General features: G+C 53.2%; 1 protein-coding gene across 1 annotated transcript in view; it reads left to right on the forward strand.

Annotated features, from left to right (window-relative positions):
* The window catches only part of MGAT5B (alpha-1,6-mannosylglycoprotein 6-beta-N-acetylglucosaminyltransferase B), a 72690-nt gene that overhangs the window by 45246 nt on the left and 14347 nt on the right, over positions 1 to 13097 (forward strand). Inside the window, 4 exon segments of the mRNA XM_045489742.1 lie at positions 1260 to 1391; positions 2802 to 2935; positions 7315 to 7445; positions 7879 to 7884. Of these exon segments, the coding sequence (XP_045345698.1) occupies positions 1260 to 1391; positions 2802 to 2935; positions 7315 to 7445; positions 7879 to 7884 (403 nt within the window).

A 13097-nucleotide genomic window follows, 5' to 3' on the forward strand; every position in this document is an offset into this window, starting at 1 on the left:
CTGATGTCCCCAATCCCCGTCACACACAGCCTCCCCTGACACCTTTCCATCACGGCCTTGTCATCAGTTACCATAAACGGCATTGAAAAGGAGCAGCCTCTGTCAGTGTGCGCAGGGGACAACGTACGCAGCGCCCCCCTCCCCAGCTTCTGATGGTGGCCGGCAGAGCATGAGCAAAGAGAACGCAAAGACGTCCAGGCTGGTACTTTTCCACCTGGCTTGAATTGGCTCTAGGAGCCCGAGATGTGCCCAGAGAGCTCATCAGTCGTGGCCTTTTGCCATCGATGAGCCGTGACCTTGTCAAAGCTGCTCCCCTACCCTGCCTGAGTCTGCTCTTCATATGGATTGCTGAAGGGGCTCGCTGGGAGGTCTCCTGGACCACGCATCCAAGGGAGGTGGGACTCCAGGGGAGGTGGGTGGCTGCTGTGGGGTCCCCACAGAAAAGGGGGCTTTTCCACGCCAGGCTTGGCTCAGGGGCTCAGTACAGACTTACTGAATGAGCGATCTAAATGCCTCCTTGTGCCCTGCAGGGGGGTGGGTGTTCAGGCTGAGCCGGGGCTCCTGCGTGGTGGGCAGGGAAGTCCAATGCCAAGATTTTACACGGGCGGCTGTGGCCGTGTCCTCCGGGCTCCAGTGACATGACCCAAAGGCTCTGGCACTGGGTCACCAGAGGAAAGCTTCTGTGTAAATGATCTAGCAGGCTGGGTGACCCTGAGGGGGCAGGGCTGGGCATCTCTGTGGGCCAGGAGCCAGTCAGCAGAGCTGAATTCTATCTTCTGAGGCAGGGCCTTCTGCTTCAAACACGGAAGACACCTTGAGGACCATAGTGGGCATTGATGGCGATTTGTGAACGCTAGATACAGGTGCCCCCTCTGGGCGGGCGCAGGCCTGCGGGGAGCACAGTTGTGCAAATCAACAAAAGGTGCCCCTTCCGAGTGGCAAGCAGCCCAGGTGAGGGGCACAGCCTGGCAAGCTAGCCCGGGCTGGATCTCAGTCCTGTTTCCTCTCGTTGAAGTCTCTTGGGCGGTGGAAAACTTACACGACTGGACATGGCCACCCTGTTCACTTCCTTTCCAAGTCTGCCAGCGCTCATGTGCCAGCCTCGCTTTCCTTTACGGTGCCCCCCCCCCGTGTTTATCCTGGGCTGTAAGAACTGGGGGGGCTCCAGGTGCCCCAGACTCGAGGCTGGTTGGGAAGGTGGGGGTCTGCTGCCTGTGGGCCCCTCTTGGGGCTCAGGCTCTGAGGGGCTCTTCTCTCAGTAACTTAGGGGTGCCGCCAGGCCGGGGGAACTGCCCGCTCACCATGCCCCTGCCTTTTGACCTCATCTACACCGACTACCACGGCCTGCAGCAGATGAAGCAGCATATGGGATTATCCTTCAAGAGGTACAGGTGAGCGAGCTCCGGCGGGTGGTGCCGACATTGGCCCCAGGGTGGGGGGACTGCCTTGCCCCTGGACCACGCGGTCGGTCGCGGTCGGTCGGGGGAAGCCTTGCCCTGCCTCTGTCTCCCCTCCCCCACCACTGGCCTTCTTGGAGGAGCTCTGCCCCGCCCCCCTGCTTCCTCAATTAATACTCGGAGTGGGGGGCTCCCTTCACTGCCCCTCTGCTGCAGGGCAGCCTGGGGGCGGGGCTCAAAGGTGACCTGGATGGGGTGGGCAGGGGAATCGCGGGGAGGAGTGGATGGAGTGGCACACTCCAGGGGGGCCACGACCTCGGCTTGTGGGGGCTCAGCACCCCCTCCTCCGCCCTCCCTCCACCCCACTCCCCTGGGTTTGGGCGAAGGCCAATGCCATCGCTCCGGCTCCCGTCTCTGCAGCCAGCGGGATACTGGGTTTAATTTAGCACCGAGAGCCCTGCTATTTATTACATTTGCTCCAGTCCCATTGACTGTCCCGCATGATTTTATTAGGGAAAAAAAAGTGACAGGCACTGTTATTGCTTTTATTATTAATGCGTGTTCTTCATGCGCTCGGTGCCGCTGCCTCCCACCCCCGGCCCCTCCTCTGGGGGAATAGTGCCGACCTCAGCAGTTTGTGGACAATTCTGGGTCACCGGGAAGGAAGCGGGTGAGGGAGCTTCCTGGAGGGGTGTCTGAGTCTCAGCAGTTTCCTTCCGGTGCCCACGCCCAGGGGTGGGACGGACAGAGGGGGAGGTTTTGGGGCCGAGACAGAGCCTCCGCCCGGCTGGGAGGTGTACCTGAAGTGGCCAAGCTGGCATTGCCTTCCCCAGATGTGGAAAGAACTGGACGGTTCTGGAAGGTTCCAGTAGGCTCCAACATTGGGGATAATGGTAGTGGCTGGTCCCCCCGGGCCCTGCCCTCTGCATCGCAGCCCAGGCAGGCCAGGCGCATCCTGGGGGTGTCAGGCTCCTGAGCAGGGGGGCTGTGTACTTGAATGACTGCTGCTCCCTGCTCAGGAAAGTGCAAATCCTACAGGTGACCCCCCCCCAACCAGGCAGGACCCCCCCCCCCCCCCACCCCGCCACTAGGCTCCCTTGGGGCAGCTGAAATAACGAACAGTTCCTGACTGAGTGGTCTATGGTTCACACAACCCTGGGACAGGTGGGCTTTTGTTATCCTCACTTGACCGATGGTGGAGCTCACCCAGAGAGGTTAAGGCACTTGCCTGGGGTCACACAGCTAGGTAGTGTCTGAGCCCAAGCTCTGACCACAGTTGCAGTAGCACCCGGCCACTGGCTGGTTACAGTGCCCCTGCTGGGGCAACCCAGCCCAGGGAGACTCAGGAGGTGACTGACCCTGGTTCCTGGTACCCACCCCCCCCACCCCCGGGGCGGGGAGCAGATGCCGAATCCGGGTCATTGACACCTTCGGGACAGAACCCGCATACAACCATGAGGAATACGCCACGTTGCACGGATACCGGACCAACTGGGGCTACTGGAACCTCAACCCCAAGCAGTTCATGACCATGTTCCGTGAGTGTCCCGGGCACAGGATGTGGTGGTGGCGGGGGGGCGGTCAGGGGCAGTTGGGGCCTCCTTGTGGCTCTCAGGGGTGCATGGGAGGAGCAGGGTCCCCTATTCCTCCCTGGCTTTCCTTCCCCGGGCCAGTGTGGGAGCAGGGCAGGCCCAGGCACCTGCCTGCCCCAGGAAAGCCTTGTTCCCCCTTCAGCAAATGTGTGACCCAGACAGGAAATGTCTTGTGGTGTCTGGGGAGCAGGCAGCCTGGAGGGAGCAGCCTGGAGGGAAGGGCGGGGGTGGGGGCTTCCAGCCTGGCTTGGGAGAAACGTGGTGACCTTTCCAACACGGAGGAAGTGGCCTTTGCCTCCAGAATCACAGGCTGCTCTCAGAGAGATGCTGAGCACACATTCCAGAACAACGAGGATTCAGTGACCTTGTAGAAAGAGAGGCCAAAAGTGCACTGGGGAGCTCTAGGGGGTGGCGAAGGGGCAGGACAGGCAGACTCTTCTAAGTGGAAGGACCAGATGAAGTGAAGGCAGATGTGGAAAGAAGTGGAAGGCTCTGGAAGGTTCTGGAAGGTTCCAGTAGTCTCCAGCATTGGGGATAATGGGAAGTAACCCTGGGGGCTGGGGTCCCTGTGGAAACCCTCTGACAGTGGGTGCCAGGCAAGGAGTGCAGTTAGAGCTAAGCCTTAGAGCTATTTTTAATGAGACTCTAAAATATATACACACGCTGACCTGCCCTCTTACCTGCAGCGTGGTGAAGATAATTTAATCTTTTCTTGACAACGAAGGGTCAATTCTCTCTGGCTCTGGCGCGCACGAGCCTGCCCTTCGGGGTTGGCAGAGGTGTGCGGAGCTGGGTCCCCTTGCTAAGTGGCCCCTTCTGCTGTCACTGTTTGATGTGGTGCTTTTTCTCCTCATTGGGCAGCTATCAGCTGTCACATTTAATTGTTGTCAGTGTAGCCGCCTCCAGCAGCGTCTTGCACAGCTAATTTGTGGCTCTTTGAAGGCTCTGGGTTGGAAAGCCAGATAAGCACCTTTGTTAGGCTGTATCTAAATTCAGAGCAAACTAGGTTCTGAGCAGCGTCCCAGGAACTTGTGTAGAAGTAAAGTACCCGCCATTTATTTCGTCTGTCAAATTAATGCGCCTCTTTGGGGCGCTTAGGGTCCTTTTTTGTCTTCATCTCCAGGTTCTAGGACACATTAGTGGCAGATGCAATTTCTCGGCACATAGGTGATGGCTTGATTGGATCCCAGAAGGTTGGGAAGGTGGGATGGTTCCTTGGAGCCCAGAGGAGGAAACTGAGGCCCGGAGGTCTGAGGCCACATGGCTCTGTGGGGACCAGACTCTGGAGGGAAAGGAGGTGGGGATAGTGGTAAGGGGCAGTGGTAGAGGAGAGGGGGAAGCAGGATGTGGGTTAAGAGGCTTCTGCAATAGTCTACACTGAAAAAATGGAGGGTTTATGTGGGGTGGGGCCCGCTGGATGTGGAGTTCCAAACCTGGAGAACTCCTACTCATCCTCTAAAACCCCAACTCAAATGCCTCCTTTATTTATTATCACTTCCACTGATTTCATTCATCTTATGTGGGTGCAATATATTCACCTGTATTTATAACTTATTTTATTAGTTAAAAAATTTTTTGTAACGTTTTATTATGGATTTTCGAGAGACAGAGACAGAGCACGAGCAGGGGAGGATTAGAGAGAGAGGGAGACACAGAATCTGAAGCAGGCTCCAGGCTCCAAGCTCCAAGAGCCTGACGCGGGGCTTGAACTCAAACTGTGAGGTCGTGACCTGAGCCAAAGTCGGACACCTGACTGACTGAGCCACCCAGGCGCCCCTGTTTTTATAACTTTTAAATCCATTTCTACAAAAGCGTTTATTGAAGTATATTAGAGTTACTTGCTCGTACACTGATCTCTCCCTGATAGATTATGAACCGCTCAGAAGGGGGGGCACTGACTGATTTATCTCCCTGGAGCCTATCGAGGTCCTCGGAAAATGTTAATTGAGTGAATACATTAAAGAAACAGAACAGGGGTGCCTGGGTGGCGCAGTCGGTTAGGCGTCCGACTTCAGCCAGGTCACGATCTCGCGGTCCGTGAGTTTGAGCCCCGCGTCAGGCTCTGGGCTGATGGCTCAGAGCCTGGAGCCTGTTTCCGATTCTGTGTCTCCCTCTCTCTCTGCCCCTCCCCCGTTCATGCTCTGTCTCTCTCTGTCCCAAAAATGAATAAACGTTGAAAAAAAGATTAAAAAACAAAACAAAACAAAAAAAAAGAAACAGAACAAAAAAGGAAGAGAGAGTTTGCGGGTCCAGGGCAGAATTCATGAGCAGACTCATTTCCGCATCTAGCCAGGCGGTGTCCCCAGGGTGGCTGCCTCTCTGGGCTCACCCTTGCCCCTGCCCCCACGAGCTCTTGGCTCTTGGTCTCTGTTACTCTAATTGATTGGACACTTCCCTGTCCCACTAGTTTGCTAACTGGGCAGGGTTGGTAGAATGAGGGATTCTTCAGCTGGGTGAGTAGGGAGGAAATGGCAATCAGGAGAGAGGCCTGGGGTGTCGGTGGGGGGAAGCAGGTGGGGCCAGAGGGAGGGAGATGGGGCTGGGCGGGCAAACTGGGGAGACAGGGTCTGGTCTGTCCTCCTGGCCCCCCCCCCCCCCCCGCTTCCCAATCTGGGTGGAACCTCCTCAAACAGGAGAGCTGCCCGCATCCTGACCATCACAGAAATAACTCCAGGCTTCTGGGGCCCCTCCTTATGCTCCGGAAGCTCTAGAAGAAAGATCATTTTGTCCTGGGGTCAGCAAAGGCCCTTCCTTACAGCTGGAGTTTCAGACCCAAGAATCCACGAGCTTTCTGGGGGCACTTAGGCAGGAAACCTTTCCTTCTACGATGCTCCAGACATTGATTGTGACGGTTTGTGGGTAGAAATAGTATGTGAAATCGACACATTGGATCGAAGTATACAGCTCCGTGTCAGAAATGCTAAAATGTGAAAACACGCTCGCGGGATGAAGAAATGGCATCTTTGGCGCCAGGGCTGTTCTGGGAAATCGAGGACGCGTGGTCTCTGCCAACCTGCTCGCCGCAGCCCCTCCCACCCCGGAAGGCGGAGTGGATGTCATTGGGCTCAACAAATGTTCTGTCCAAGGTCCTGAACACGATGGGAGGGACCCTGTGCCTTGGGAATCCGTGGCACGGGTGCTGAGGCAGACAGAGCTAAGTAGCACGACCGTGGAACAGCCAGAGAGGCTGAAGTACATTCCCTGCCCCGGTGCGCTGGGTTCTGGGGACAAGGGAGCAGGTCAGAGTGTGGGCTGTACCGTAGCAGAGGCAGAACCACGGGGGCGGGGCCGCAAAGAGAGGGGCACCGGAGCCCAGAGGAGGAGGTGCCATATGAGTGGGGCCCTGAGGCCGGAGAGCATTTTCTCATCCACGTCAGGGGAAGAAGGCGCTCCAGGCAGAGGAAACAGCTGGGACAAAAAACTTGGAGGTGGGGGAAGTCAGGATGTGCCCACGCACTCATGAGCCAGCGCGCCAGGCTCCCCCTCCCAGGTGCCGGGGACAGCGAGGTGAGCCGAGCAGAGCCCCTGCCCTCACGGGGCTTACATTCGGACACCGATAAACGATCCATTTGATGTATAATATCATGTTTGGGTCAGCAAGTGCAGGATAAGGGACAGAGAGTGACCAGGGCCAGGAGGGACCTCTCGGCAGGGTCTTGTAGGCAAAGCATGCACGGAGGGAGGGACCACACCGGGCAGGGTCCCAGGAGGTAGTGAGAGATCCTGCCGAGGGGGGCACGGGGGCAGACCCTGGAGACCGTTGTAGGGACTTTGGCTGTTGGGGCCACCGCAGGGTTTTGTGCAGACGGACCTGGTCTGACCTAAATTTGAAAGGATTGCTCAGGACCTAAAATTGAAAGGCAGTGCCAAGAGAATGGCGGAAATGGGGGTAGGCAGCCGTCACAGTGGCCCAGGACAGAGAATGGTACCCGGGCCAGGGCGGCAGTGATGGAGGCCATGTGGGACATCCCACCAGGTACCGGCTCTGCTGATGGGTGTCGCCAATGAGAGAAAAGGGGAGGAGCCAAAGCCTCGGTTCCTGAGCAAACCTGGGAGGGAGGACTCTGACCAGGACAGCGTCCTGACTGTGCCTGCCTGCAAATGAGCAAGGGGACCTCCCAGGGGTCCCTCTGCTCACGGCTCCGCTCTGGGGAGGGAGAGGCCCGGGGCCAGGACACTGATGGGTACTCTGCCCCTCCTCCACCAGCCCCCTGTCCCCATCCCTGTCTAACGGGGCCCCCTCTGATGGGGCCAGTGCAGGTAGACCCGGGGCGCGTCCGTGGCTGTGTGGCAAGCCGCTTCCTGACCCCGTGGTCTGGCCACAGCTCACACCCCGGACAACTCCTTCATGGGCTTCGTGTCCGAGGAGCTCAACGAGACGGAGAAGCAGCTCATCAGAGGCGGCAAGGCCAGCAACATGGCTGTGGTGTATGGCAAGGAGGCGAGTATCTGGAAGGTGAGAACGCCCCCCCCCTCCAGAGCTCCCACCCCCCAGCTCTGGATGTAGAACTGTCCCCCACTGATGGGTCAGAAAAGAGAGGTCCCTAATTGCCACTGAAAATACCCAGCCTAGGGGCTGCTAACCTGCCCCCCTTGGCCCCTGCTGTGCAACGCTCTCAGATGTCCTTTATCAAGGACTGTGCCTTGACCCGCCACCCTCCCTAGGAACAGAACGATAAACACTAGCCCGGCAAGGGGGCTTAGGCTTGACTTGGGGGCGCTGCGGGGTGGGAGGCAGGAGTGCAGAAGGCAGGAGAGGCTAAGGATTAGAGCCCCATCTTCCGGCTGGGTCCCCGGGGAAGCGGTACCTGTGTGGGAGGTCATGTGCTCACTGCTCACTGACCTGTTCTCTCTCCTCTTTTCTCTGTGCCCTCCTGGCAACGAGGCAGCTCCAGGTACGGTGACCGCTTGCCATAGTCTCTCCTCCTGTTCCTCTCTGTTTTCAATAGGGCATCCCCTGGCGGGGGGGGGGTGCTCTCGAGTCCCCCCCACCCCACCCCGACCCCACAGGTTGTAGGGGGAGGGATGGAGGTCATTCTCATGTGATGCCGAATGAGCAAGCTGCCACGGGGCGCTCAGGCCGGGGGTAGCACCGGCCGCATCTGCTTCTTCCAGAACAACACTGCCAAAGAGCTGCGCCAAGAGATGAGAGGTTATGAAGTCTGGGAAGAGAAAGGCTTTATCTGTAGCTCAGGCGTCTCTGTGATAGCCGGGAGCGACGCTGTTCTGCAAGGGACCTCAAAGAAGCTGCCTCCCAAAAAAGACATCTTTGCTCTGGTCTCTGTGGCTGGGGGAAGCCGGAGGTGGCTTGATGAACAGCATGAAAGGAGCATCCTGGGACAGTCGCCACCCAGGGTTCAGGAGGACAGGTGGCACAGGAGTGCGGGACGGGGGAGACTGAGGCCCTCACCTCCTCACGGGAGCAGCAGCCGGGATCAGGGCGAGGCCTTGGGTGAATTTTGTGCCAGAGGCCCATCTTATCTGGGTGCCCAGAAAACAGGGCTTGTGGCTCAGACCTGGGTGCTATTTTGTGAGAGCGTGTAGCCCAGGGAGCAGGAGTAGGGCTGGGGTGGGTGGAAGAGGGGCAGAAGGTAGGCCTGCCCTTGCCGCTGGAGGAAACAGGCCAGTTATCAGAAGCCCCGTCTGGGGGCCTTTTCAGACGGCAGGTTGGGACCCATGGATAAATGGCGAAGTTAGCCCAGAGCTCTGGAGTTTTTCTGCTCGGCTTTCCTGAGGAATAATTGACAAGGGAAAATTGTGTGGTTCTTAGGATGTACAACACGATGGCTTGATATACACATGTATTGCGAAAGGAACGCCACGATCAAGCTGATTAACACACCTTTACCCCACATAGTCATCTGTGTGTGTGTGCGTGTGTGCGTGTGTGCGTGTGGTAAGAGCACTTAAGATCTGTTCTCTCAGCAAATGGCAAGTGCACCCTACAGTATTATTAACCACAGTCTCCACGCTGTTCATTAGGTCCCCGAACTCGCGTGTCCTCCAACTGAAAGCTTGTTCCTTTGACCAGCCTCTCCCCGCTTTTGCACCCCCAGCCCCCAGCGGCCACCATTTCTATGAGCTCCCCTCTTTTAGATTCCACATATAAGGGAGGTCATGCCGTATCTGTCTTTTTCTAACTTAGAGAGTCTCAAATCGCCTTTAAAAATGAAATAGGATCACAGAAACTGTAGAATAAAGGAATATCAGAGGACCTTTATGTATTAAGAGGAAATGTAGTTTTAGGATTTTATTTTTTTATTTTATTTGCTTAGAATTTTTTATGTTTTTTTCTTTTTTTTTTTGAGAGGGAGAGAGACAGAGACAGAGAGTGTGAGTGGGGGAGGGGCAGACAGAGTGGGAGACACAGAATTCGAAGCAGGCTTCAGGCTCTGAGCTGTCAGTGCAGAGCTGGACATGGGGCTTGAACCCATGAACCGTGAGATCATGACCTGAGTCTAAGTCGGATGCTAAACTGACTGAGCCACCCAGGTGCCCCTTAAGATTTTATTATTTTTTTTTTAATTTTTTTTTCAACGTTTATTTATTTTTGGGACAGAGAGAGACAGAGCATGAACGGGGGAGGGGCAGAGAGAGAGGGAGACACAGAATCAGAAACAGGCTCCAGGCTCTGAGCCATCAGCCCAGAGCCCGACGCGGGGCTCGAACTCACGGACCGCGAGATCGTGACCTGGCTGAAGTCGGACGCTTAACCGACTGCGCCACCCAGGCACCCCAAGATTTTATTTTTTAAATAATCTCCACATCCTGGGACAAAAACAGACACTCAGATCAATGGAACAGAATAGAGAAACCAGAATTGGACCCACAAACGTATGGCGAACTGATCTTTGACAAAACAGGAAAGGATATCCAATGGAATAAAGACAGTCTCTTCAGCAAGTGGTGCTGGGAAACTGGACAGCGACATGCAGAAAAATGAACCTGGACCACTTTCTTACACCACACACAAAAATAAACTCAAAATGGATGAAAGCCCTAACGTAAGACAGGAAGCCATCAAAATCCTCGAGGAGAAAGCAGGCAAAAACCTCTTTGACCTCGACTGCAGCAGCTTCTCACTCAACACATCTCCAGAGGCAAGGGAAACAAAAGCAAAAATGAACTTTTGGGACCTCGTCTAAATAAAAAGCTACTGCACAGTGAAGGAAATCATCAGCAAAACTAAAAGGCAACCAACGGAATGGGAGAAGATAGTTGCAAACGACATATCAGATAAAGGGTTGGTATCCAAAATCTCTAAAGAGCTTATCAAACTCAACACCAAAAACACAAAGAATCCAGTGAAGAAATGGGCAAAAGACGTGAACAGACACTTCTCCAAAGAAGACATCCAGATGGCCAACCGACACATGAAAAGATGCTCAACATCACTCATCATCAGGGAAATACAAATCAAAACCACAATGAGATACCACCTCACACCTGTCAGAATGCCTAACATTAACAATTCAGGCAACAACAGATGTTGGCGAGGATGCGGAGAGAGAGGATCTCTTTTGCACTGCTGATGGGAATGCAAGCTGGTGCAGCCACTCTGGAAAACAGTATGGAGGTTCCTCAAAAAACTAAAAATTGAACTACCCTATGACCCAGCAATTGCGCTACTAGGCATTTATCCACGGGATACAGGTGTGCTGTTTTGAAGGGGCACATGCACCCCCATGTTTATAGCAGTGCTATCGACAAGAGCCAAAGTATGGCAAGAGCCCAAATGTCCGCCGATGGATGAATGGATAAAGGTGTGGTGTATATATATACAATGGAGTATTACTCGGCCATCAAAAAGAATGAAATCTTGCCATTTGCAACTACGTGGATGGAACTAGAGGGTATTATGTTAAGCGAAATTAGTCAGAGAAAGGCAAATATCATATGACTTCACTCATATGAGGACTTTAAGACACAGAACAGATGAACACAAGGGAAGGGAAGCAAAAATAATATAAAAACAAGGAGGGGGACAAAACATTAGAGACTCTTAAATATGGAGAACAGAGGGTTACTGGCAAGGTTGTGGGAGCAGGGGGATGGGCTAAATGGCTAAAGGGCATTAAGGAATCTACTCCTGAATTCATTGCTGCACTATATGCTAACTAACTTGGATGTAAATTAAAAAAAAAAAAAAAAAAAAGACTAGATTTGAAAAAAAAAAAATCTCCACACCCAACATGGGGCTTGAACACATGACCCCGAGATCAAGAGTCACATGCTCTATCAACTGAGCCAGCCAGGTGCCCCAAGAGTACATCTTGTTTTGCGAAACTGAAAATTTATATGCATGTGGCGCCTGGGTGGCTCAGTCAGTTAAGCGTCCGACTTGAGCTCAGGTCATGATCTCATCGTTGGTGGGTTCGAGCCCCGTGTCGGGCTCTGTGCTGACAGCTCGGAGCCTGGAGCCTGCTTCAGATTCTGTGTCTCCCTCTCTCTCTGCCCCTCCCCCACTCACACTCTGTGTGTCTCTCTCTCTCAAAAATACTTAAAATTTTTTAAAAATAAAGTTTACATGCATGCGTGCACACACACATGCGTAACACACACACGCATTATACACACATACATAATGCACATTCACGACACATACATGCGTATACACGTGCATACATACATAAATATGTGTGTGTATGGGTGAAAAAAGGCTGCTGAACAGTATATATAACATGAACCGTTTGTGCATGTGTTTCAAGGAAAATGTAACTATGCTTTGAGTGCATCAAAGATCTGAAAAGGTACACAAGAAACCGTTCTAACAGCTGCCTCCTGCGACAGAATGAGGAAATTGATGGGGGTGTAGAGACATTCTCTCTACACTTTACATTCATGGTTTGCTTCTCCTTCTGTGAGCATATTTAGTTTTACGAGACGTAGTCCTTTTATATTTAGTGTGATTTCTGATATATTTGGCTTTGGATCTACCATTTCACTAGCTGACTTCTATTTCTTTTTCTTTCCTGTTCCACGTTCTTTCCCCTCTCATTTCTTGTCTTCTTTTACACCGATCTGTGTTTTGAAACTCACGCCCTCTTAGCTGACTCATACTCTCTCCTAGTCTTGTAGTGCCTGCTGTAAAGATGATAACATGCATCCTTGACTTATCACAGTCTAGTGTCAGTCAGTACCTTTACCTTTTATTAGATAATAAAAGAACATTAAAGTGTTTAATTACATCCCCCCAACGTAGGTGCTCTTATTTAAATTCCCTGAAAATGCCTTTACTTCACCCTTATTCCTAGAGGATATGTTCGCTGTGTACAGAATTCTAGCTTGGTGGTTATTTTCTTTCAGCATTACGAAAATACTGTCTTCTGGCTTCTGTCCTTTCTGTGAGCCTTGCCATTCCTTTAATGATAATCTGTCATGGGCGCCTGGGTGGCTCAGTCGGTTAAGCATCTGACTTTGGCTCAGGTCATGATCTCACGGTTCGTAGGTTCGAGCCCCGCGTCGGGTTCTGTGCTGACAGCTCAGAGCCTGGAGCCTGCTTCAGATTCTGCATCTCCCTCTCTCTCTGCCCCTCCCCTGTTCACACTCTGTCTCTGTCTCAAAACTAAATAAACATTTAAAAAATATACAATTTATTTAAAAATTAAAAAAAAAGAAAGGGGGTGCCTGGGTGGCTCAGTCGGTTGAGCGTCCAACTTCGGTTCAGGTCGTGATCTCACAGCTCTTGAGTTCAGGCCCCACGTTGGGCTCTGTGCTGACAGCTCGGAGCCTGGAGCCTGCTTCGGATTCTGTGTCTCCGTCTCTCTCTGCCCCTCCCCTGCTCGCACTGTCTCTCTCTCTCTCTTTCTCAAAAATAAATAAACATTAAAAAGGAATAAAGGTAAACTGTTGTCCTTCTTTGCTCACTTTTACGACCTCTGTGTGTTTGGTTTCCAGTAGACTTACTATGGTGTGCCTCGTTGTGGCTTTCTCTTGATTTTTCCTACATGGTGTTTATAGAGCTCTTGAATTTGTGGTTTGATCTGTCATTCGTCTTGGAAGATTTTCAGTTAGTTATCTAAGTATTGCTTCTGCCTCTCTCTCTCTCTCTCTCTCTCTCTCTCCCCCCTTTGCTTCTGGGTCTCTATTTCCACATACATTAGACTCC

This window comes from Leopardus geoffroyi, chromosome E1 (assembly GCF_018350155.1).
Source record: "Leopardus geoffroyi isolate Oge1 chromosome E1, O.geoffroyi_Oge1_pat1.0, whole genome shotgun sequence".
Lineage (NCBI taxonomy): Eukaryota > Metazoa > Chordata > Mammalia > Carnivora > Felidae > Leopardus > Leopardus geoffroyi.